The sequence below is a fragment of the Mytilus edulis genome, chromosome 1 (genome assembly GCF_963676685.1).
Source record: "Mytilus edulis chromosome 1, xbMytEdul2.2, whole genome shotgun sequence".
NCBI classification, from domain to species: domain Eukaryota; kingdom Metazoa; phylum Mollusca; class Bivalvia; order Mytilida; family Mytilidae; genus Mytilus; species Mytilus edulis.
Window position 1 is genome coordinate 63436078 of NC_092344.1, and position 27835 is coordinate 63463912.

The window sequence follows — 27835 nt, forward strand, 5'->3', positions numbered from 1 at the left end:
TGTGTTACGATTGAAAAAGCTATCATTTGATTAATTTAAGTTGCAGTATACAAACAAAATTAGGTCAATGTCATAAAAATATAACTTATTGTACTCGGCGCAAAATTGGGGAAGAGCTCGGTAGAACCTCGCACTTTCCCAGTTTCTCAGCCTCATACAAAAAAGTTTATATTTTCCTGACATTGACCTAAATATTGTATGTATATTGACAGATGTAGACAGTTTCAATAGTTATTTGACAATTCCCATAATTTACTCTATAAGTAGAAATCCATTTTAGTTGTCCCCCTTATGACGGATGTACTTTTTAATTGAAAATGAAAATCAAATAGAAAGAACAATTTTATCTTTGCGTGTAACTCATATTAATGTTTTGTTCAGCTAAAATCTTTTGATACCAGCCGTCATTTTTCACCCAAAAAAAAAATGGTTAAAAGGTCGACCTACAAATGTATTACTTGCAAATATCTCTTTGAGAAGGCAAAAGTAAATTTTGTCTAGTAGAGAACAAGTCTACAACCGACAAAGGGAAGCAATTTGTTTCAAACTGTTAAATAACAGAACAAAATAGGTTTATCGGTAAATGGACTATTGTGACTGATATATGTAAGTTATATTTTTAATTTCTACGTTGTCTAACTTATTTGTAATGTTCTCATAACAGACCAACAAAAAATATAGATGAAAAATATATGCGTATCAATTTTTATAGATATTTTGTTGTCCTGTAAAAAAAAATTACAATAAAACAATCATTGTCTATCTCCTTCCTTCATTCTATTTACTGCTGCTCATACCATTTCCACGCTTTCCAATTAGATCTTGTGTTGTTATTGTGCGTATTACTATCTACAATATGTTTGATAATACTTAAAAACAAATAGTACATATTTCTCGTTTGAATTGTTTTACATTTGTCATTTCGGACCTTTTATAGCTGAATATGTGGTACGGGCTTTGTTCATTGTTAAAAATGGTACAATGACCTATAGCTGGTAATGTCTGTGTTATTTTGGTCTCTTGTGGAGAGTTGTCTTATTGACAATCATACCACATCTTATTTTTCATATATAAATAAAAAATAAATGTAATGAAACAGCAACCGAAGGAAACACACAAAAAAGTCACAATCAAATCACCCAAAAGACTAGCAACGTTTTATCTATTGTCTACCTAATATCATTTCCGATTGGAATTACGTCCGTGAATTGAGTAAGAGTAGCATACCTGGTTAACAAGAGGTTACACGGTAGAGGTACTTATCTAGTCTCCCAGCGGATGTAGGGCGGGCGATTTTGAAGTATTTATCGCATATATTTATATCTGCAAGTAGCTGAAATGATTTTTTGTTTAAACTGATGGCTTTCCATTGAATAAAATGTTTTTTTCTTACAGGTTTCTTATATATGGAGTTTATTAAATGCTTCAGACGTTATGTATTCCGTTTCTCAATTTTTCACCTCAATCGCCCGTCCCTTAGCTGTATTTGGCAAATCATTTAGGAATTTTGATTCTCAATGCTCTTCAACTTCGTACTTTATTTGGCATTTTAAACTTTTTTGGATTCGAGCGTCACTGATGAGTCTTTTGTAGACGAAACGCGTGTCTGGCGTATATACAAAATTTAGTCCTGGTATCTATGATGAGTTTATTTCCATATAAGTATCATTCATACGTCCTTTTGTGGGAATATTATTCAGAACCTTATGATCATTCTTTGATATCACATATTAAAAAAACCAGTGATATCACATATTAAAAAAAAATAGCGTGAAGAAAAGTCGGCTTCTATATTAATGACAGTAGCGAATTGTGCTGTCTGTCATTGTTTTTTTCAGATTTATTTGGGAGGTACAAATCCCAAAGTTGATTCTCACAGTTGTTACTCACAAAACAGCCAATTAGTGTTTGCAACAAATATTATCATTACTTATGAAAACTTCACACATTGATTTTTCATCAACCACACGGATTTACCTGATCAAAGATTAAACAGGTCATAATGTTATTAAATGAAAACTTGCAGAAAAGGTATAAACTACTAAAAACTATTTTTAACTCTTCAACTTTGCATTTTTTTGGCTTTTTTAACTATTTTGATCTGAGCGTCACTAATGAGTCTTATGTAGACGAAACGTGCGTCTGGCGTATAAAATTATAATCCTGGTACTTTTGATAACTATTTATAGCTGAACATGTATTAAGTATTCACTTACTTTCAGACGGTTCTTGAATTTTGTCTCGGTAGTCATCAGGTCTAAAAAAAATAGTGGTTATCTAATGAATTGAAACAGTTATTATACCGACAGGTGAACTTTGATTTATTAATTGTTGGTTGCTTAACGTTCAGTTACAAATATTTCGTGCATGTTCAATACGAGGAAAACTTTTATTTATAATGTCTAATTATAATATTTTAGTATGATTATGTCTGTCAAATTTTCATTGGCTTATATTTCAGAAACAAGCACACAGATCCTTAATTTCTATCGTTGTTAGAACGAACCAGAAACTACTTAAACTTAGTTTCAAGTTTCATACAGAAGGATATACTGTGGGATGTGGTTGCACATATATCACTCAATTATTGTTTGTTTACAGAACATGAACACTCAACGCGGGGTATTATTTGTGATCTGTAGCTAACAAAAGCTCAGAATACATTTCTCTTGTTTGATACTGTTTCATAAGACATTATATTTACCTTCCTCGCCATGTACAAGAAAATTCGTTTTTGTAACACATATAGCAAGGCAATACCATGATTATAAGTCCAAGAATACCCGCAACAATTACCCACGCTGGATTAGCAGAGTATTCCCAAAAAGTAATAGGTCGGTCCGTTGTAGTTGTGGTGGTTGTTGTAGTTTGTGGTATGACGATGAAAACTGTTGCTGTCCCTTGAAGACTGCCAGTATCTGTTGCCTGAACAATAAAGCTGATACTAGAACCATAACTATAACTTGTTAAAGAAGTCTTTAAGTACAAATCTCCATTTGCTTGAATTCCAAATGTTTCTGTTCCTAAAGAAGTTTGGTCAATGCTGTAAATGAAATTTCCTAGAAAAAATGTATAAGAAAAGATTACATATATTATACAAAGAGGCAGAAGATACTAATCTAACTAGTCGAAATCTAAATGACAATTCCATGGCAAAAATAAAAGACCAAAAGACAAACCACAGTCTTCAAAATACAAAATATAACACTACATAATAGCCATGTTAAAAACCGCAGTACTCTCGGGGGACAGGGAAAGGTAAGCAGATCCAGTTCATAAGACACCCGTAATGTTGCCAATGTAAGTTCAAACCGATAGTTAAGTCTTATTTTTGAAAGTCACATTTAAAGAAAAGACCAGAAGACGCATGACGAATGACAATAAGCAGGATTGAGGATTAAGAATCGTGTCAAAAGCTTGGAACCTCAAATTATTCGGAAGAAGAAGAGGTTGTTCTTTCATCATAAGTGGCACTGTTATTTTTGTTCAAATTAGATAAAGCTGCGGTTCAAGATCGAATTTGTAAATTGACGACAAGAGAATATCGTGGTGGCTACGACTTTTCGAAATCATTTTCACAAATATGACATTATGGTTAACCTTTGTTAATGAAGTCCATGTGTATGTAACTCTTAAAAGTTTTGGTGATGATAACTTTAACCTTACCTATTCGGACGCATGAACTTTGTTACGTGTTGTTTTCAGTTTGACATGTAATCAGCAGCCTTCTATATTTAGATCATAAAGGAAAACCATGGCATATTTAGATATGGGACAACAGTAACGAGATACCAGATGCTTTATTTGGTGAAATGCTATATTTAAACTTTATTAATTTTTCAAATGATAACTATTTTTCAAATGATTAATTTTAGACGTATGAAGACTTCATAGTTTCAATACAATTGCTATTTGTTTGATTGTTGTAGATTTTCCTCACACTTTTTTTATATATATACAAAAATAGAAAAGATAACCAAAAAGCACTTACCAAAATCTCCAGTATCGGCATCAGTTGCAACCGTGGAACCAAAGACAGAGTTAAGTGGGTAATTAATATCCAAGTAGTAGGTAAAAAGATTATTCGAAAACCTTGGAGTATTGTCATTGATATTGTTTACAGTTATGGTTAAAGATGCACTGTCGGTAAAAGAACCATCTGACACAGTCACGGTACAAGTAAATGATGTAGCAGATCCAGTAGCATCAACATCAATATCTGTAGCTAGGCTGATGAATCCTGTTGTTGGAGCTATCGAAAAATATCCAACATTTGATGCACATGTCATGGAAAACTTATGCGTGTCACCATTATCCTCATCTTGATAGAGGTAACTAGGGTCAGCTAAAGTAGTACCAGCCTAAAAAATTGATTTATATTAAGATGATATCAATCGAGCACACCATAAATGGTTTCATACAGGACAGGAATGCAAACAGATCCATTTGTTATACTTTTATTCGTTATCATTTGAGGAATGGCTGTTATATTTTTTTTCATATCTATGACGAAATAACGTAAAAGATGTGGTGCGTGGTAGGTTTTTGTAATCATTCATGAGTGTCAGTTCATTTAATTAGTCCACAAATATGGATAAATGTTATAGCCGTTGCACAAAAATGCATCGTAATCCAATAATTTTCCCGTTTTATTTATAATATAAGTTTATAATTTTTGGTTTGTCGAAAAGAACCAAAGAATTTAAAAAACAATAAAGGAATTGTGGCATTATTGTAAGTATATCAACTATTGTGATCATCTGATTCAAGAACACACGATTATTAGGTCTTTCCACTTTTCTGTGGAAAGACCTATTGTTTTTCTTCTGATTATTTTTTTTTTTTTTTCTTCCGCCTAATTTTGTTTTTGCGATAAACATTTGTTTCGCAATATGTCGCTTAGATATTTGGTATATGATATCGAACAGTTTATGCGCTTTTGAAATTTACCCTGCGTAAACGAATACTTTTCTTTGTAGGAGTTATCTCCCCTAACACTGTTTTCCTTGTTAGCGCATCTCCTTCGCAACCGTAAAAGATTATGACAAATTTATTTTACAAAATTGCTCGTTATATCCTTCGCATGATTTGTCCTATTTTGACCGAAGCGATATGACCGCTCCATATGAGAGTTATTTCCCCTTATGCATCTGATATAAGTGATATGAATTTCTATCTTATAAATCATAAGTGATAGAGACCTAGGATCTTTTGATTTGAGGTCCTTGGTCCCAAAAATGAAAATTAGGCCAAGGTCAAATGTCAAGGTCATATTCTAATATTTGAATTTGGCTTATTTTCACTTATATCCAAAGACTGTATAAGATATCAACAAATTATTTTTACTAAATTGTTAGTTGCGACATGTCGTAAGATGTAAATTTTGATTGCAAGCGTACGTTGAATGTAAAAGGGAGTTTTCTCCCCTCTTGTATTTAAAAATACGCGTTTGGTGATATAACTCATTAACTAAATATAATAAAGACCTATGGTCTTTTGATTTGAGGTCCTTGGTTTATGACCTTGAAATTGATCTCAAGGTCATAGCTTAATTTGACGTTCTAGATTTTGACCTTTGCTTTTATTCTATATGTATACATGATAAAGATATACAACTTTTAGAAAAAGGTATCAAACCATTTAACCTTGTAAAAAACAACCGGAAGTGACCTTTTGTAAACCGGAAATAGCTATTTTTTTGTACTTTATTAATATAAAAGTATATAGAACCAGATATTTTTTGGAATCAGTGTCAAGTAAATATTCAAATATAATCGGAAGTAACATTTTTCAAACCGGAAGTAACAAATTATCTCCCTTATTTAAAAAAAATGTATGGAAACAATATATTTTTGGAATCAGCTTACTAGGAGCTATCATTTGACGATTGAAATGACATTTTAAACTTAGTTTCACAACTTTTCATATTAAAATACATTGTTTTGATGGAAAGACCTTCAATTGTTCTCTGAACAATTGGTTTTTAATTGTATTTGATTTTCTGTGGCATTATTTGAAACCACTATGCATATCGTAAGGGACTTTATTCTAATTAAATACATACCACCCCTTCATCAACACTTAGTGCATATGCTCTCTTTGTAAACACTGGAGCTTCATTTTGATTGGCTATACTGATAGATAGATTCTTAGATACCGAATCTTTTGTGTCCGTAACTGTTATTGTAAAGGTAAAAGAAGTTGCTGACACGCCCTCGTAATTGATATTTGATGAAGCGGATGTACTAACAAGACCATCTATAATGGAGGAGATAAACATTAAGTTTGCAAAATGAACTTAATAAAATAATACTATTATTGTCTGACAAATGTTTACCACAGTAATGTCACTCAATAACCTAAAAGTGTCACATGTGGAACAAGGTCTGCGTACCATTCAGAAGCAACTTAGATCACACCCAGTTTTTGGTACTCTGATTTGTCTCTTCATAGTCTATTTAAATTCAACATTGGTTAAACACTGTTGCTTAAAATTATACACGATATTAATTAAGTGACAATTAGTATATATAATGAGTGCTAGTAAGCTCTTTATAGCTTGTTGTTCAGTGTGAGCCAAGGCTCCGTGTTGAAGGCCGTACATTGACTTATAATAGTTTACTTTTATAAATTGTTATTTGAATAGAGAGTTGTCTGATTGGCACTCACACCACATTCTCCTATATCTAGGTAGTTCTGCGGATAAACACATTTTCGTTTTGTTCCGTAGCACTATGTGTACTATCTATTGTACGGTTTATGGTTTACGGTAATTCTCCTTAAAGTTTTTCAACAAGTTTGTGTTAATGACTTTATTTTTTAATTTTGATATATGATATAGCAAAGCGATATAACATATTTAGAATTTTAGTTCCCTCAGACTTTTTTATTCAGAAATTCATTTACTAGTACGTGGATCATGTTTTATAGTTAATTGCCAATATATTCTGTTAAATGCAAAGTATAATTTTGGTTTAGGTTAAGTCGATTTATCGGGGACGAACAAAAACACAACCGATTATCTTACTTGCAGAATTGATATTGAAGTACAATACTCCATCCGACGGTGATGACGTCATTGTATATATGTGTGTATCTGCACCATCATTGTCTTGTATTGATAGCTGGAATATACTCAAACCCAGAGCGGAATTTTCGGACACTACTAAGGCAGACGGTAGTGGTAGATTCCTTATAACAGGGACGTAGTTTATATCTGAATTCAAATTATAAGAAATACAAAGACAAAAAAACTTGATGCCTCGCTATATATAGAATATTTAAAACGTTTACCTCTTTGAGAGCAATAAAGCGGGAAAAGAAAGTAGACTTAAAGCAACTAAAAAAGGAAATATTGTTGTATCATCAAAAATATAAATATCATGTGCTAATTAAAATGTGATGAAGAGCAAATAATCTTTACTTCCTGTAACGTTCTAATCGAGAAAGACCACCTTTACAATTCTACTGCATCGTCAATATCTGGCATACAGATATGTCCACTTATGGTTCTTTTCCCTTTCGATAAGATTTTGGCATTGCACAATTTCTCAGTCTGTCTATTACAATTTAACACTAATCTTTCCGATGTGTTCTGATTGATATGTTTCGGAAAACATATTTATTCATCAGTTGTAATTGGTTTCCTACTAGCTGACAGTACATAGTAACTGCGAGTTTTTTTTTCAAAAATAGAAAGGTTGAGCTCTTTCAAACATGTTAAACCGACCACAATATTGTTGTGTCTGACCAAGTCAGGGGCATGTATCGTTGTTTGTTGTCTGTTATATATTGTTTTAGTTGAAGAATACATAAGTCAGCTGGGTTTCTTTCTAATAATGTTTCATTTGGTCCTTCCGAATGAATTTGTAGTATATTGTATTGCCGCTGATCATTTATGAAGACCCTTCCTTGACCTATAGTGGTTTACACATCATACTTTGGTCTCTGGTAGATAGTTCTCATTAGCAATCACATCCCATTTCTTTATGTTTAAATGCAAATTATATTAGCACAGACAATCGGCAATCGTAAAGGGTAGACTGAACCATATACACACAAGATTCTCATAAAGGTCATCTTTAAAGCTCATCAGCGACATTAATTGTGTCCAACCTCCAGAATGAGGCATCTCTTTTGATGAGAATGCATTGTGCAGTGTCATGAGGTACCTTTTCTCTTTTGTCATGTCAGTGGTATAACTAGTATACAGAAGACTACGACAAAGCATCTTTATTTAAAGGATACTGTTTTTTGGTGGCGGTAGCCTCATGATGTGAATCGTAATGTCTCATACAGGAACATTAAACTCAGCGAAATTCAATAATATTCTAAAAACACAAAATTTAAGGTTAACAGACGAAATTTTACGATTGGAATTAAAAGTCCGGCAGTTCTTGATAGTAATACGAATATAGACACCTTTGAGCATGGAATACACTAGGCTATCATGTTGAGAAATATTCGAATTCTTAAACTAGACCCCCTATTTTTCCTTATCTTATCCTAGTCGTCGCGGTTACAGTGTTGCTCAAATCCTAACAATACGTATGGGGATAAGATAGTATTGTGCAATATTTACCCAGGACATGGACTGTCAATGATCTAGGTCCCGTTTTCGACTTTCCATCGGATACATGAACGTATAAATCATAGGCTGGTATAAATTCACCTTCTATTGACCGCTTGAGCACTATTTCACCAGCTATAAAATATCAAAAGAATTAAATGAAACTAGTTCATCATTTTTTAGGACAAACTTACAGTTTAAATGATGATATGGAAAGTATAATAAAAGACATACCGGGAAACGTTATTTGCTTACATGATAATTGAAGGGTACCAAGATGTGGATCGAAACGCATGCCATGTATATAATGCATTTGTCACTTGAATTGATTTTGAATTCATTTATGATTTATTTCAGTGACATATTGATGTTGCTAAAATAAAGATTTTGCGATTATATTATTGTCAAAGTATATGGAAAGGTTTTTATAATTGAAAATTACTACAATTTATATTGTCATATTTATCAAATTATGTATGGGTTTGAAAAATATATTTAGATATATAGATTAAAACTGATATTATACATTGAAATAACATACAGTGATATATTTCGAATGGACAGTTGGCTGATGGTACACAAAACATTGAGAACTCCACCTGGTCATTTTCTGGGTCAGAAATATCAACGTCAAAGACTTTTTGTCCAATATACGTTGCAATACTCGACACTGATGTTATATCTAAAAATAAACAGAGTCATTTAGATTTCACTAAAAAAAATCTCATTCATTTGCTGTTCAAATCTAGCAACTTGACTTTTATTTTTTATCATTATAATTTACATGAACTCTCGCATTAAAAATGTTTCAAAAATCAACGCACTTATGTGTGTTCTGTACTGTTTTTCTCAAGAATAGAGGTTTTACTGCTTGAAAAAGTATTTTCCAGTTAGAGCTTCGAACAAGGGTTTTTAAAATTGTCAGTTTCAAAATTTCAAATACTTCATTGTAAAATCATTTTATTGTCATTAATAACAAACATTGCTAGTATTGTAAGCAAAATTTCTCTGGTTTCTATGATATATATGGATATACAATGTTTTCATTTGTATTATCATATAACAAGTCAGGAATATTCAGTTGGTATCCATTCGTGTGATGTATTGAGCTTTTGATTTTGCAGTTTGATTAGGTACTTTCCGTTTTAAATGTTCCTCAGTTCAGCATATTTGTAATTTTACTTTTGACTTTAAATGAAAATACTGAATTGCTTAATAACTTACTTTGAAGATTAGAAAATACAGTTGGTTTGTTGCGAAGCACATTCATAAAGAAGACATTTGAATCGGAGCGTCGACCGTCACTACACTGGATATCAATTCTGTAAGTTGTTACTATATCGTATCTAAGACTAGGGTTTGACTGTAAAATTATATCAAATTCTGCAAGAAAATGATATTGCACATGTACACAAATTATGTTTTGCATAAATTTACCTACTGGTTTGTATATTTTAAATCCTGTTGTGATGAAATGGAATCATTCATACGTTACTTTGAAACAAACGAGGTCTCTCCTAATGTATAAAAATCGAATACATACTTGCATATTGGAAAGAAGGTTATTTGAATTCGATTCAGTTACATAAAACAATTGATGAATTATAAAAATGAATGATAAAATGATACGACTGCAAAGAAAATTTAAGGAATTGTTTCCATTTAAAAGAAAATTGTCAAGGGATTTACATCATTGGCTGTTATTGAAAAAGAATAATTCAATAATTTGACATGAACTCAATCCAAAAATTTAACCCAACACTTCTTCATACGAAGGTATTTTTCAGTTTTTCCTGTGTGAATTGTTTTCCTCATTTTGAAGCCCTTTAAAGCTTGTTGTTTGGTGTGAGCCAATGCCCCGTGTTGAAGGCCTTCTAATGACCTATAATTAATAACGCTTTATACATTGTCATGGAGAGTTGTTTCTCTGGCACTTATACCACTTCTTCTTTTTTCATATGATCCTAGCTAGTAAATTAAAGAAAGTCCTCTTACGTATAGCTATAACTTTCAAGAAATTTAACTCACCATTAAAGTTTGTGGATGGCTTCATAAAAATAATATTTGTTTTTGGAGATATTCCTGAAACAGAACATGTTACAACAGTACTTTCTGGGTCCGTCACAGAAAACGTGTAAAGTGTTGTCTCTACGAATACGTCCTCTTGTATATCTGTAGCTCTAGGAAGTCCGTTTATTGAAGGAGGCTGAAACAGGTTATATTTAGATTTAGTGTATGTAAAATTCACATGGACAGTAGTTGATGCATATTGAGGACGAGATCATATTAACAATTTATTTATTGATGCGAGAATTGCTACTAACGATGGACACGGAAGATTTTTGGTATAGGAGTAAACATTTTGCCTTGCAAAAACGAACTCGTGTAATCAAAGAGTTGTTATAAGAGTTTTTGAACGTGTGGAGAATTTTGCATATTTCTTATCGAGAGGCATCGGATTAAACAACTCTTTTCCGAATTTATTGAGTATTCATGCATACAACAAATCTTAACTGATGCATCCCTTCAAAAGATGCCATTGTAAGATGAATTGCAGGAATTGATATATTTAAACCGATTATTCTTGTGATATAAATGTAAGGTAGACAAAACTGTACAATAAATTATTTTATATCAATTGTCCGTACAACAATATGATTTCAAATGAGACAGCTTTCTACAAGAGAACTAAATGCTGTAGAAGTCAGCAACTATAATTTAATGTTCGGCCTGCAACATTGGATAAAATAAATACACGATAGCACTCAATAAAATGGCCCAACATAAAATTTGTTAAAAAATAATCAAACAGAAAAACTAACGGACTGAATTATGTACAAAATTATAGAAGAAAAACAAACGACATCCACTATATTACACGTTTCTTACTTAGAACATGCATATTAGAATGAGGCAGGGTACAAGTGTATCTTTTTGATAAATATGGAGAAAAGATCAATTGCAGAATTTAGGAAATGAAAATTGCAGATTATTAAATGTAACAAGATGCCGTTCGAATGTACATGAAATGGTAATGCGTTTGAATGCGTGGGACTGTGTTACACACACATACTCATTGTTCAGGTGAATAGGAACTTAGCTAGTCACAAAGTACTATAAGCTTTATATTCTTAAAATATATAGATTTTTTTTATGATACAAGTTTGCTAACCGATACACCGATGCAGAGTGTTATGTTTGAAAACAGATAATCTATCATAAGCTTATGTGACGTTGTAATTTAGAGTAGGTTTTGAAGCTGGTAATTTCTAAAGGGTTGTTTATACAGGTTATCGATGGAAGAATTCGTTCGGCAAAATTTAAAAACATCAAAGTGACATCTCTCTTCCCTTATAACAGTAATGATTAAAAAATATTATTTTTTCTTTGAGTATAGAATAAGAAAAGGATTACAAATTGATATGACAAACCAAAACACTCACCTCATTCTGTAAAAGATAGACAGTATAAATGCCCGTTGTGTCATCATAATTATCGGTGCAAGATAAGTCTAGGACATATGCATTCTGTTTTCCGTAATCTAAGGCTGCTCCAGTTGATAAGAATATACCATAATCTTCAGAAAAAATGATTACAAACTGCTAAAATACAGGAAAGTTAAGGAAAAGGCGAAGACCCCAAAAGAATATTCATTAAAAAGTAGAAAACACTGACAACGCCATATAAAAAAACCGACTTAAAAACAAACAACAGTATACTAAATAAAACATCGAATACTAATACTGAGTAAAATAATCCTTACTTAAACTGGAGGTGATATCATGTGCTCTGGAAATCTAAGCAGATTTTGTTTCATATATGAGGGGGAGGACAGGGGTACCCTTCTCCCTTCTCCCACCCCTCTTCTCCTTTCTCCTACCCCTCTTTTCCTTATTTTATTTTTTTTAATTTATCGGAAAAAAGAGAGATATTTTATTTTTTCTCCTTTCTCCAACTTTTTCTCCTTTCTCCCAGCCTTCCTACCCCCTTTCTCCTTTCTCCTACCCCTTTCTCCTTGTCTCCCTTACCCCTGTCCTCCCCCTCATATATATATATAACCAGTTGTGTTGCTCATGTAAGTACAAACCCAATCGTAACTCTATATTCGCTAGCTCACATTCGAGGAGAAAAGGTTATCATTGGCTTTAACATGTTTATGGACTATTGGAACATATCCATAGTCATTTGAAAAAATGATATTTGTCATGGTGTGTTATTAGGCTTATATTTGTGTTAGTGTTATTTTGGATAAAAAAATATGTTTTATTTTAAGAAAGAAAATGTTATGTTTGTATTTTGTAAAAAAAAAATAGTTAATTTGTTTGATTATATAATTTTATCTATGATGTGGCATTAGTACTCATAATGTCACAGTTTGCTCAAAGCACTTTATTTTGAAATGTGAATTGTAATTAGCAGATGTCTCTTTGAAAGTTTAAGATTTTATCAAAACATTATTATAGGATTAGGCTTGGTTAATTAACGTCTGTTTTTTTTATGATGAGAGCAAACTTTTAACATTTCGAGACATATATTTATTTATTTTGGATTTTAGTATAAATATCGTTGGTTAATTATGGAGAGGTAGTCAGTGTTTCGGAAGCGTAACCTCACACTACTCATGTCATTATACTATATATATAAGACTGTCTACCAGTCTACCGGTTTGCGGTGTAGTGTTGAGACAAATTTTATCTCTGACTCATCAATTCAACTTTAGAAAATACTTTTGAGAATCTTTTATTTGGAGACTTTTATATTTTTATTTGGAGATTAAGTTTGTTTATGAATTTGAAGTTTTTGGCATTTATTTTATATTTTACATTTTAAGAAAATAGTTTTACTTTCGTTTTGATACTTTAGAGTTGATACTTTGTTGTACTTTAATTAGATTATTATTATTTGGCATTGTTTATTGATTGATTTGTTATCATCATTCATCTAAATTGTTATCTTTGATCAAATTATGAAAACCTTCCTTGCGTTTTAGCTATTCATATCGGAACATTAAGTCTAGCGATAGACTGACCCCCTGTCCCTTGGTTCCAGTACATACGAGTTAGTTCCTCCTTATCCGACAGTGCTCTGTGGGACCATGATGACATGTTCCGTAACGGTAAACCAAATCGTGATATCGTGATGGCGTCCGTAAAATTGTCTTGGGGATGATTTCAACTTTAATACGTAAAAATCTTGGTCTAAAAGCTATCATGTGAGCAGCAATCCCATACCAAGGAACTTTTGATTGCTGATAAAATTGATAATAATTCCGAAAGACGTTTCCTTGAAAGCACTATAGACCCAGCAATATAATGTGACTTAAGTGTCCAATAAAATAAAGGAAGAATATTTGGTTAAAATTCCGAAGAAAAGACCTTTGGTATTTAGTATTTATTATCAAAATTAAATTGTTGCAATTATAAGTTCTTCAAAGACAAAGTCCGAATGAATGAATACAAAACGACACGAAAAAAAAACACGAAAGAAATGCCAAATAATCCAACAGAAACAAACAAAACCCATAACCAAACTAAACACAGGTAAAAGAAAACGAGCAAACACGAAGACCAATTCAAAATAGACCATGGAAACGGGGATCGTGCCAAAAAACAACAAACCGGCATAAAGAGCAGAAACAGCACAAGGCCACCAATAGGTCATCAAAGCTTTATCTGGCCTCTAAACAATGATGGATACTTTGCACATATAAATGACCAGGTTTTGCAAACTATGATAATGAAAAGGTGTATAATTAATCATGATCGCCACGGACGTCAATCAACCAACAAGCTAGCAACGCAAAAATACTAAAAGAAAACTATGAAATTACTTCATATTTTAATAGTTGGCAAATATTTGTGCAACATATAAAGCAAGAAATCGCTCGGTACTTATGAAAGATCTTTGATACCCAATTTGTGGATTCACATTTCCAGTGGACTTCTAAGAACTTGACTCTGTATGGACCGATATATGATAAAAAAGATTGTATGCTTCCCCTTATAAAACTTAAAGTATTAAAACTAATTTTGGATGTTGCTACCTGTAATCTTTTGCTCGCAAATTGTAGTAGATGTTATAGGAAACTATGGAGGGGCGGACACAATGTTATAAATGCCTTTGAACCTAAATTCTTTCACAACTACATTGGGAAATAAAACAGAGCACAATCCTTACGAACGATACTTTTTTGGTAATGCCAGCAACAATTGTACGAAAAGGCTAAACATTAAGAATTCATATAACACGTTCTTTAAATTGCACCAACAAAAAACAGAAGCTTTTCGCTGATGGCAAAAGCAAATAAAGAAAAAATATAGCGTAAAAAGGTTATTAAATTATGTCAGATAAAGCTTGTTTTATGTCTTCACAGAAAACGTCTTATGAGGATACCACTCACTTGTACTGCCAGAAATACGTTTGATTACAAATGGAACTCCGGTAGACACTAGGGAACAATTGGTAGGCTGTGTGTCCGTGACGATAAGAGTATGCAGTAAGGTCTCTAATTTTGAGTCCTCAGATATAGTGGTTGAACTACTGGTAGCCAAACTTGTAATAACTGGTGGCTGCAACAATAAATGTATATCTCTAAAGAGATCTGTAAATTTGTTTCATGTGGCATCTCTCTCTCTGTATCTCTCTCTTGCTGATAAGTTTCGTGTAGATTCACATGAGCGATTGCTTTAATGGTTATCAATAACACCTATTCCTATTTCATGCCTTCTGCTTAATTGTTTATTCTTTTATTTTATTCCAAATAATTGTGTTCTTTCTTTACATGTTTGAAATATTGTCACAAGTTAAAAATTTGCTGTCATAAGATGTTCGTTTTTCTATTAAGTAGTTTTTAATTAGATAAAAATCAAATATAAGGTAAACAGTTATGCAAATATAAAGGACTATGTTAGGTACATATTACAAAAAGTAAACAAAAGAAATAACCCTAAACAAAACGATTTAACACAAATTCATCAAATATGAATAATTTCTAGTCGGTTTATAAAGAGAATAATATATTTACCAGAGAACATATTTTTTTCTTTTAAAGTACCTTGCAGTTTCAATTATTAAACCAATAATTTTATTCACAGTAATTGAATTCAAAGGTTCTGAAGAGAGACAAATCGCTTAAATTCACTATGTAATACATGCATAGATTTTTCCGATACCTTTTACAGATAATTTGGTTGATTATTTTTTCCAAATACAGTAAACATTGAGTTTATACTTACATCATTCTCAACTCGTATCGTCAGAATGTTGGTAGACGAATTCAAACATGGATCACGAACAGTGAATTCCAACAAATGATCGCCAGGGACAAGTGAAACACCAGACCTAATTTTAACTTCCACTGTTTATTATAAAAAGAAGAGAGTGAATTGTACTTTTGATTGAGTTAAAGATAGAGTAATATTACGCCTCTGTCACAAACTTACGTCTAACGGCTTTCATCGATATACTTTACGCTAGTAACGCCTTCTAAATTGCAAAAGTATAAAGGATGTTTTTGTATATATTTAGTATAAACAATGTTTGCGGCTTACAATCATACTCTGCATAGTAGTATGTAAAACAACATAAACATGTGTTTGACAAAGTTAAAAAATGTTTTTATAAAGTTTATGTATATATGACTTGGATATTGATACAGTGGTACAAGAAAACTTCGGGTTGGCTTTAATGAAGTATGAGAATTATTTAGAGTAGATTTCTTCAATGTTTGGCCAAAAATGTCTTTCGGCTTCATTCATTTGCGTATACAAACCTGAGTATTCATTTAATTTCAATACTTTTAGAACAGTAAATTTAACGAAAACGACTTAATCTTATTTTTTTTTACAGTAAACGCTACACAAACAACGATCTCTAAAGGATAACAATGACTTTTAAGCCTTACAAGTAATAAGGTCGAGCTCAAAGAAATTTAACGCAGATCCAGTGCTTGTTGCTACAGTCAATAGTCCAGCATCTTCAGGATCACTGTCACTCGTAGCGAGGGTAAAAACAACAGGTCCGGCTACTTCATTGTTACTAATAGCAACAGTATCATCCAGGTTGGTAAACGTTGGTGATATACCTAGAAAAATATAATCATTTTGAAATCAAATAATCCTTGGGTATCTTAAGGTAAGCAATACTTACTTTTGAGCCCCCTGTACTGGCATTCATGGGTCAAAAGGAAGTATAGCATGAGAATAAAATGATGTATATTCTATATATAAAAGAACAGTTAACACCTTTATAATATGTACTTCGTACTTAATTTGGCTTTTTTTAAAAACATTTTTTGACTCGAGCGTCAATGATGAGTCTTTTATAAACGAAACGCGCGTCTGGCGCGAATACTAAATTTCAATTCTGTTATCTATGATGAGTTTATTTACTACATTATGTAATAACAGAATTTTTACTGCATATGACCGTCTTGACAGTTTCAATTCAATCATCGGAAAATGGTCTGTAGACCTATATAGAACTAGTAACCGCTTCATAGGAAACAGTACTATGGACGCATGGAGTTTTTGCACGAATATTGGAAACTGTTTTCCGTGAAACATAAATTTATGCTGCATGATCTTGTTGTTGCAATACATATTCTACCAAAGATAATATATGCCAATATTCATGCAGTAACCTTCTTATTCCATGCATTTGCATAACGCATTATAACTTACAACACTATTAAACATATTAGTGCAACTAATGCTAAACTTTATTTGAAATAGTGCAATTTACAAATTGATGATATTGAATAAAGCAGTGATGGAACCTTGAAATCGTGAGAAACAATTTAAATGTACTTGGAGTTACTGTAGCATGAATGGCATGGCCTCTTTCGTCGCCAACAGCTACTGTGTCCCAGTCATATGTTGTCTCATCTGATGTAAAGGTAGTTGCTTTGTATTGACCATATTTATTATTATCTTTGTATGTGATAACAGATCCTTCAAATTCATAGCTAGTAAATAGAGGAAAAGGAACGTTTTTTACAGAGTTATGCAGTTTTGTTCATGAAAGGATGTTTTCTTTTTTGTGTTCATAAAAAACTAGTTAAACGATATTTATGTGTGAATCATATGTAGTTTAGTACATTTTTATTATCTAACTTTGTTCAATTTTTTAAATGTTTTGGTTTATGCAAATAAACCATGAAGATTAACCGTAATGTCAAATTAGTATTAATACTCATTGTTATATTTGTGTCTAGGTTGGCGTGTTTTTGAGGTTAATATAATAAAAGTCGATATCAGAAAATAAAATCTCCTCTAGAGGTAATTTCATATTTGCTTTATTTGTCTGCAGTCTCAATCGATATGTATTTATATGTATATGAGGGGCTTGGAAATATTCGAGTCGATGAATAGCAAGAGACGTGATTTAATTGTCAGAGAGACAACTTTACATAAGATGTGAAATGACAGGGAAGAGAGTGCACGGCCCTCAACATTGAAGAACATACATAACGTATTATATCTCTGTTAATATATAGATTTTTGTAAAAATATAATATATATTTGTATGTCTTTTTTCCTTAATAATTCCTATTTAATTCCATTACATATTCCCATTTCGATAGCACCATATTACAAAACATCATCACTTAAGAATTTAATTGTTTAAACTTTTTTCATGCGATTGACAAAAGAAAATTCGTTTTTTTAAGCTTTTTGGAAGAAATAATCCCTTTGACTCTTTTGCTCTAGATGGTCTGCAAATGATCTTTTTGTATGTTATTGAATGGCCTTTCTTCTCGTAACTAAGGGAACATTTTCCATTTAAGTTAGCTACTTGATGTAAGGACATGATGAAAACATATCTTTTCTTTTGAACATATATTCCAAGGCATATATAACATTTAAGAGCATACCAAATTCAAAGTTTTGGAAAAGTGTGAAGTTCAATGCTGGTTGACATGGCTTTTTTAACCGCTAGATATATTTATCGAAATGTGAAAATTGAATTAATGGTTCCATTATTATGACAAAAAGGTATTTTTATTCCCTTGATTTCTAAATCATTTTAAAATCATTATAATATTAGAAAGGATGGACTTAACAAGAAAATTGTAAAGTTTATAACTTTCCAACTTGGTAGCAGCAAATTGATATTTCTTTAAAGGTCTTTTGTAAAACTTGATTGCTTATCCTATAATATTATAGTATATTTTTATGTAATATATGTACGAAATTTTAATTGTAACTTCAATTAATATTCTGCATTTCATTCATAGAAGAGAAATAGTAGTTTCGCTATTTATTTTCTTTATGACTAACATTTGTCGAGTACTAAACAAACACAGATTCACATAAAACTGATGAAAAATCGACCTGTGTATATTTTGGCAATTTTTACCAAACAAACACATCAGGAAGTCTCGGTAAATGGTTTTCCTGTTTTCCCAATTGTTTGAGTTTAAATGTTTTACCAGGAGTGACATTTTTTGATAAAAGATACGTACAATCCTATATAATCGCCAAGTAAGGGACGGATTCTAGTTCCTGATATGTCTTCCACATTTATCTTTTTAACATCTGTAAACAAAAACGATCTTAACAGAGGTAACAGCTTGATTTAGCTAGAACATATCAATCGTATACTATTTCGCAAACGTTACTTATTATGAAGACAAGAGTACTTTGTATTACATCCAGAAGAGAAAAGCGCACAACACTACTCTAGAAGCATACATTCGAGTTACATAATGGGTTCGTTAGTTTTTTTGTAGACTGTTGTTTGTATTTCGCCATGATTTGGTTGTTTTCCTTCGACTTAGGGATTTTCATTGTTTCTTAATCTTCTTTCACCTTTTGCAACATGTGACGAACATTGAAATGTCATTAAGCGGGACAATTCTTAAAATAGTTATTAAAGGTACCAGGATTATGATTTAGTACGCCAGACGCGTAAACAAAAATAACATTGTAAAACATTTCACGATACCAACGCTATCGATAGCGTGTTAATACAACATCAAAAACATATCTGTTTAGTAATACCAAGTATCAAGCGTTGGAAGATGAATTGATTAAATCGTGAAGAATTGAAACTACATTATTTATAACCTTACTTGTCACTTGAATAGTATTTTCTCCTCGCAAAGTCCAATTATTGCCTGCACCTTCCTGGTACCAAACTTGTGCTTTGACATTTCGTCCTGTCGTGGAATCTTCGCTGACAAATATTTCCCATGCTTTTATAAAACCACAGCATTTGAATTGGTATTGGTCTTTTAAATTTAGGACTGCATTCACTTTGAGAAAAAAAATCAAGAACTATGTCAAAGGTAAATTGATCATTTCAAATCAATGAACTTTTACTTAATAATGCAATATGTGGTGGCATATACTATTACTGGAAAGTGATGCTTTTTTTTCTTTATTCAATATTTTCGTTTATTATTGTACCTATAGACAAATGGAAATATGGAATATAATACGAAAAATCAACGAAAATGCAGTAAAAAAAGAGAATTTGACAATACACCAGGGTTTCGTGTGTACTAGTAACATATTCTTCAAACAGTTGTTTTGGGCCCTACACGAAACCGATATTGATTGGATGTATGACAACATTTTGTTTTATATTTTCCTACTTGGAATGAACACAAAATCATTAATTATCTATATAAAAGTTTAATTAAAAGATACTTAAAATTAAAAAAAACAAAATGCAACGGGTAATGCAAAATTGAAGCGAAATCGACATCACGGAACGCGAATATATAGGAGAAATATGGTATGTATATGACAATTGACTATGACATATTCATAATATAACAAAATATTTTAATAATCTGCCTACTGTCCTAGTCCAACACACTATCTTTGGTCTTTATGACTATAAATTGTCTTATATACGTCATTACAATGTAATTTTGGTAAACAGTATGCTCATTTATATCATCATAACATACAGTCACTGTCACATAGAATGTAATTGTCGTCAAAACTATGCCAGCGGATTGTGGAGGATAAATAAACTAGAGGCTCTAAAGAACCTGTGTCGCTCACCTTGGTCTATGTGAATATTAAACAAAAGACACATGACAAAATTGTGTTTTGGTGATGGTAATGTGTTTGTAGATCTTACTTTTCTAAACATTCTTGCTGCTTACAATTATCTATATCTATAATGAACTGTCATTGGCAATCATACCACATCTTCTTTTTTATATTTTCTGCAGGGTTTGTTACTCGTGTTGTGTGGATTCAGTAGAATGTGTCCCCGTGACTGTAGTGTATGCCCTTATATTTTTACAGTTAGGGGTTTTCCGCTTGTGAGAGAGCTGTCTACTTATTCTAATATCATGATTAATGATCTATTTCTTATATTGTATTTTTTTATCCTGCCCCCTCCTATGGCTTTACTAAGAGTTCTTATATTTTCTTGTATTATCCTTTTAATAGGTCCGGGACGAAGTTATCGTCCTTCTTTCGTTGGACAACGAATATAGTCCCTAATGCGGATAGTGTTTTACATTTGATTCATACACCTTTCAATTTTATTTCCTAATATTTTATGCATAATATAGTCATATGGAATGGAAATTACATATCTAAACAATTTATAGTAATTTTAGGTTAAGATAAATTAGTGATCTGGTCCAGTTTTAAAAGGTCATAAATTAGGATGTGTCCCAAAATTAATAGACTACAATTTAAAAATATTTTTTGAATCGAGCACTTGCTAATTTTTGTTAAAAGATTTTTGTTGTTTTTTGTTATAGATAAATTCACTACATCATAACTGTTTGCCCGGACCTATATTTGTTTCATGTCTGTCTTGTTATATTACTTCATTGTTTGTCGGGCTGTTCAATATAGTTTAAAAAGAATTCTTCGACTGTTTTATAAATTGTTTATATATTCCGTTACTGTAACTCTTAATTCAATGTTATGACTTTCGGCCTCATTTTATCTTCTCATAACCCTTTAAATAATCATGATTTTACGTAATGGTAAGAAAACACTAAACTCCAATCCCTCAAGTATATTCACGTGCTATAAAACCTTATTCCAAATATTAATTCAACCGCCGTCAACCGAAATTCACCATCTAAATTTAGCAGTTTTTATAATTGTGTTAAAGGTGGCAATGCTGCTGCAGCCAGATTATGCAATAAAAATGCACGTGGATATCCACACATATTTCCGTGTAATGCCAGAAATGACAAACATGTTCTTGATTATCTTCTTAAAATACTATAATGTCAACATTGAACGGGAGAGCTTTTTCGCTTTCCTTTTCCTGTGACATTACATGAAAAACCCAAAGCCTCATTTATCTGGTTACATGAACAAAGCCCAAGTGTGGTATACAATATGTAGGACAAACAGGGCGAAAGTTTTTTAAACGACCATAGGAACATCTATGCCGCTTCCGAAAACCTAAGAAATTCAAAAGCATAATTTATCAACATTTAGGTAAACACAACCACAATATTAATTTTTTTTAGATTTCAACCGCTCGAAACGGTCCAGAAACAACAAGGGCAGTCGCATAAACAATTAGAAGATTCCCGTAAAATTATCGAACTGTCTTGAATTAAACGACTTCAAACAGCTTATCCCATGGGTCTAAATGACAATATACTTGGACAAGGGAACATATCTACTACTTTCTCTATTGATATCATGAATATTATTGATAAAAAACAACGAAATAATAAGTCTCATGGGAAACGTATCTATCGAAATAAACGAGTTAAACATCGTATAAATTATACACTTGATAATCGCCTATCTATATTTAAAAATAATGGTAGGCATCAATTATTATGTAAACTGGGTCAAATACCCATTAGTAAATTACACGATATTTTCAGAGAGTTTGACACCATCTCATTCTTCAGCCCACTGTATGAATATTTTCGTATAATTACAGCTTTTTGCCACCATAGGCTGTTCCCGCGTATCGACAAACCTGAAGATCATAAACGTCTTTTTTTGAAAATTAAATATATTAGCAGAGGTATTGATTTTATCAACTTATCTAGTATATCTAATGACTCTACCGTTCAAAACTTTATACCTCCCTATTTTGATAATATAGAACCACCTATAATTTCATTCACATACAAAAAATCCACCAGAAGTTTAATTTTCAATTATACGTCAGCTACATCAGATGTGAATATAGATAGTAATACTCCCTTAACTTGAAACTGTGAATCGTCGAAGTTTAGATATGTTCCCTATGGCCATGTTATTACAGGGGACCTCAATATTGTCCAGGACAGAGATGTTAAAAACTTTAAAAAAAAAAAAGGACCAAAATATCGTCCTCCATCTAAAATAGATTGGAAAGAGTGTCGTCAAGTCACCAAAGATGCTCTTTCCTCGTTTTGTAAAAAATTATGTATACGGGAAAAATCTGATAAAAATCTCTTGATTCTTATTTGAATAAATGTATGAATGTGGTAGATAAGAGAAAATCACATTTTGAAAATAATTTAGAAGTAAGTACATAATACACCTATTTCCAGAATAAGAAATAAACTTGAAATACTTTTAAAGCGGTTTGTGTTTGTACCGGCCGACAAAGCAGTCAACAATGTGGTGGTGGTATGCCGTAAATACTACACGGACGTTCTTAAGAATGAATTTTTAAATTCATCTACATTCAAGTCCATCCGTTCCACAGAGAGTCATATAGTAAACAAGCATATCACAACCACATCAAAGCTTAAGGCTTCTTCTGAACATTTGAAGGTCCCTACTATGTATTGGCTACCTAAACTATACAAAAAACCATTTAAATATCGTTTCATCTCGGCCTCTAGTAAGTGTTCTACAACTAATCTGGCAGTGCTCTTAACTAGTTCATTAACTACTATTAAAGAGCTTATCATAAACTATTGTAATAAAATATATGAACAGAGTGGTATAAACCATTTTTGGAGTGTACAACATTCTTTGGATGTTTTAGATAAATTACGTCCTTTTGATGGTCCTTTTGATTCTGTTAATATTTTTGATTTTTCTACTCTTTACACTACACTTCCACACTATCTTATTAAACAAAAGTTTTCCTATTTAATTAAATGGTCGTTTGGTAAAGCTGAATGTAGATATATTTGCTGCAACTCATTTAGAGCCTTCTTCTCAAATTAGAATGATAAATATGCTAGATATACTTACTGGAGGTGTGATGAGATGATTGAAGCTGTTAATTTTCTCCTTGATAATATTTATGTACGTTTCGACAAAAAAGTTTATCGACAGGTTGTAGGTATGCCCATGGGCACTAATTGTGCCCCTTTAATAGCAGACTTGTTTTTGTAATGTTACGAATCACAGTTTATGACTAAACTCAGTAAAGACCCGTCGAAATTGCATTTAATTGATAAATTCAACAACACTTACCGTTATCTTGATGATATTTTTCGTTAAATAATCAAGAATTTTCTCGATATACTGTTGAAATTTACCCCAAGGAACTTACTTTAAATAAATCAAATTTATTCTGTAATAACTGTCCTTTCCTGGATTTAGATATTTCGGTTTTAAACGGGAAACTCCACACTAAAATTTACGACAAAAGAGACGATTTTTCGTTTCCTATTGTTAATTTTCCATTTTTAGATGGTGATGTTCCTTTAGCACCATCTTACGGTGTTTATATTGCACAACTTGTTCGCTATGGCCGTGTCTGTTGTGACGTTTTTTATTTTAACGAACGCAACCTATGTATTACTGGTAAATTATCAAACCAGGGATATTGTTACCATACATTACTTAAAACCTTTACTAAATTTTTCCATAGATATAAAGATTTGGTTTTGAAGTTTGGTTGTACCTGTAGAAAACTTATTTCAAACGGGATAGCACATCTTCATTTTCACGGAAATGTTGTTGACCGTGCCGGAAATAATATTCAAAATAATAACAAAAAAAAAACGGCAAAATTTCCTTAAAATTACAAATTCAGGGGCAGCAACCTAACTACCGATTATCCGATTCATCTGAAAATTCTAGGGCAGACAGATCTTCACCTGATAAACAATTTTACATTGTTAAATATGCTCTAAATACTTTGGTTTTTGAGTTATAAGCCAAAACCTGCATTTTACCCCTATGTTCTATTTTCAGCCATGGTGGCCATCTTGGTTGGTTGGCCGAGTCACCGGGTTAAAAATTGACTACAAAGGGCAATAACTCCTAAATCTTACTTTGCTGAACATTATTGCTGTTTATAGTTTATCTCTATGTATAATAATATTCAAGATAATAACCAAAAACAGCAAAATTTCCTTAAAATGATCAATTCAGAGGCAGCAACCTAACAACGGGTTGTCCGATTTATCTGAGAATTTCAGAGCAGATAGATCTTGACCTGATAAACAATTTTACCCCATGTCAGATTTGCTCTAAATGCTGGATTTTGAGTTATAAGCCAAAAACTGCAGTTTACTCCTGTGTTCTATTTTTAGCCATGGCGGCCATCTCGGTTGGTTGGCCGGGTTACTAGATTTTTGTAAAAGTTAACGACGACTGACGACGGACGACAGACGACGGACGCCAAGTGATGAGAAAAGCTCACTTGGCCCTGTGGGCCAGGTGAGCTAAAATGTAATACAATGTAACCTGACTTATCCGACACCTACGTATTCCAACGTCCTGCTTTAACCGACACATGGTCATTGTCCCAAAATATGCATATCTTTGCAGAAAAACCTGAGTATCCTAAAACACTGCTTAATCCGACATTTTATTCTTGTCCCCTAGTATGTTGGATAAGACAGGTTACTATGTTATGTATAACCGTTTACCTGTTCCTTTACTATAATCATCTTTATCTAAATCTTCCGTTTTTGGTTCCCCTATATCATGTTCACTGTCACACTGGCCTTAAAATAATAATGATTTAATGAAATTCAACAATGCATGTGTCCTTCATAAAGGTCAGTGCTTGACACAATAACATAGAATTATCAGATAGGACAAGGTACAATCCGTTCTCATTTGGAAGCTTTCTAAATCTTGGTGATTCAAATGTCATGAAATGGCAATTTCTAATGGATATCTATGTGATATTTTCATTGAAACAGAAGTTTTTGTATTGATAACTTGAAAGTTGGTCAAATCTAAATATGGAATGCACGAAACAAAATAAAGGACCCCATATTCCATGAAAGTCTGTTTAGCATTATTTCTATTTAACTAATTAGCGGTTTACAGTAAGAACCTACATATTTACTAGTCAACAAAAGAAACGATACAAAGCAATGTGTTTTCCATACACAATAAAATTGGTTACACTGTTCCGAGATAAATAAATGTCATATCGTCCTATTTTCACACAGTTTTATTGTCTTATCAAAACCATTGATTTAATGCAAAAACAAAACTTATTTTTGCTGAATTTTTGTTATTTCATTAATTGAATTTTTTTTACCAAAAATTCAAAAATCGATATTTGAACTTAAAACTTACTATGGTCTGCTTAAAGTTTTGAATGCCTTTGCAGATATTTGAATACTTAATTTCATCTTCGAAATTAAGTGCCAGAATTTTTTCATCATTTTCCGCACAATAAATTTGCCACTTGTGTAAAAAAAAATCGGCATTTTCTTACTTTCCAATTTGGTAAGGTTGTTTTAGTTATATGCATTTGCTTTGTAATTGAATGTTTTTCGTTGGATAATTTATCAGTTTTTCCTATTGAATATATTTCACGATAAATTGTAGATCAAACTTGTGTATCATTTCTTTTGCTGACTAGTACACATGCTATAGAAGTATGATATATAAGTAATATTAACAAATTGGAAAAGTCCCTATGTATTTTGTTGTCCTTATTCCTTTAAACATTAAACTATTACCCGAAATATTATATTTCAACTTAAAGTATGCATTTAAATATCAAACAAATTGATAAACAAATATTTGTGAGTAGAAACGCATTATTCAGTACTTAGTAAATGAAAATCTTAGATAATTTTGATATAAAGAAAATTCGTTGAAATTAATATTGAGAAGATCATACCAACGGAGCTATAAAAAAGTGTTTAACAGCCAGACAACATTACGAAGAAATGGCAAACCCTTCAATAACAGGCGAAACTAAGGTAATCCTGAGGGTCCGTTGTTCATTATTAACTAGTCATAACCACCGTTTTATTTTAAGAAATATAATTTAAGCCTAATTTGTAATTTGTTGCTCATTCAATTTTGACAAAATAACGGAACTATACCAAAAAAATGCCCTAAACGAGAAATGAACATTAAAACAGGTTTAACCCACCATTTATTTTTCGGAGTATGACTGTACTAAGTCAATACTATACTAGTTTATTTTTAATAAGTACCGTTGGCTGATATAGTTTTACGTTTGAATTTAACATACTTAAGGAACTTCCAACTTTTTGAATTAACCTTGGAGCTCGATATTTTTTGTTGATACTTTTTGATTGCTATTGAGAACTGTTATAAAACCAAATTGTAAGGTCTTCGTTTTCGAGACTTTGAAAGTAAGTATTGGTATTCTGTTTTTTCTGGTATAGAATTTCACCCTTATTTATTCTTGTCTGTTATTTTCATTTTCCGCAGCCAAATACACAGATGCATGTTCAAAAAGTAGAGTAATGAGAGGCGAAAGAAAGATGGTTTTTTCTTCACACTTGGAACCCTGACAAAATATCTTCCAATTAGACAATATCCTTCTATCAAAGAAATCATTATAGGAAATTCAAGCACTGGAATATTTTATCGAATGAAAGATATATGCTCCATATGAAGGCGCCTCTGAATTGTTGCTACATGGACAAAGAAAGATTACAACTGGTGAAATACGTAAATCACTTGAGTTTAACCAAAAACATAGTTAACACAACAAACGTACTTTCAAATATCAAAATATTATTCTTGACTGATAATAAACATGATAAACACTACAAAGGACACACACAATTAAAAACGCAGAATACAGATATAACACAACTTCTTCCTGCTGAAATATAATCTCGATATGAAAACCGTATTTTCTTCAAATGAACAATTTATCGAAGGTAGTCTATCCTTTTTTGTATTAAACGTTACGATAAACTTACTTTTTACTGAATGTAAACTAATAACTAACGTCAAAATAAAGTAAAATTTTAAATTCATCATCGTCCGATTTTGTATATCCAGTTGCATTTTCTAACAGGTCCTTCCTCAACGATAATACAAATGTAAAAAGTAACCTTAGTGAAGGGATGATTTAATGTGTGCACTGACTGTCGCCTTCCTATTATGATTATAATTTTTCAACTAGCTT

The 27835-nt window shown here is 31.9% G+C and overlaps 1 protein-coding gene across 1 annotated transcript; it reads right to left on the bottom strand.

Moving 5' to 3' along the window:
• Positions 1–429: 429 nt before the first annotated feature.
• LOC139486672 (cadherin EGF LAG seven-pass G-type receptor 1-like) lies at positions 430–27835 on the bottom strand. Its single transcript, XM_071271595.1, has 18 exons — positions 27627–27835; positions 25347–25424; positions 19644–19826; positions 19035–19107; positions 17377–17534; positions 16473–16652; positions 15805–15926; positions 14970–15138; positions 12013–12146; positions 10598–10775; positions 9794–9952; positions 9111–9251; positions 8582–8704; positions 7028–7216; positions 6065–6258; positions 3992–4361; positions 2217–3059; positions 430–849 (listed from the first exon to the last, which is right to left on the bottom strand). Exons 1-17 carry the CDS (start codon positions 27712–27714, stop codon positions 2701–2703), a joined length of 2898 nt encoding a protein of 965 aa, XP_071127696.1. The 5' UTR covers positions 27715–27835; the 3' UTR covers positions 430–849; positions 2217–2700.

Coding starts and splice junctions, on each gene's coding strand:
- LOC139486672 (XM_071271595.1), bottom strand. CDS start 27,714: ATGCAACTGGATATACAAAATCGGACGATGATGAATTTAAAATTTTAC. Junction 19,108..19,643: donor AAATACTATTCAAGTGACAA/GTAAGGTTATAA, acceptor TTTTGTTTACAG/ATGTTAAAAAGATAAATGTG. Junction 4,362..6,064: donor TAAGTGTTGATGAAGGGGTG/GTATGTATTTAA, acceptor TCAATTTTTTAG/GCTGGTACTACTTTAGCTGA.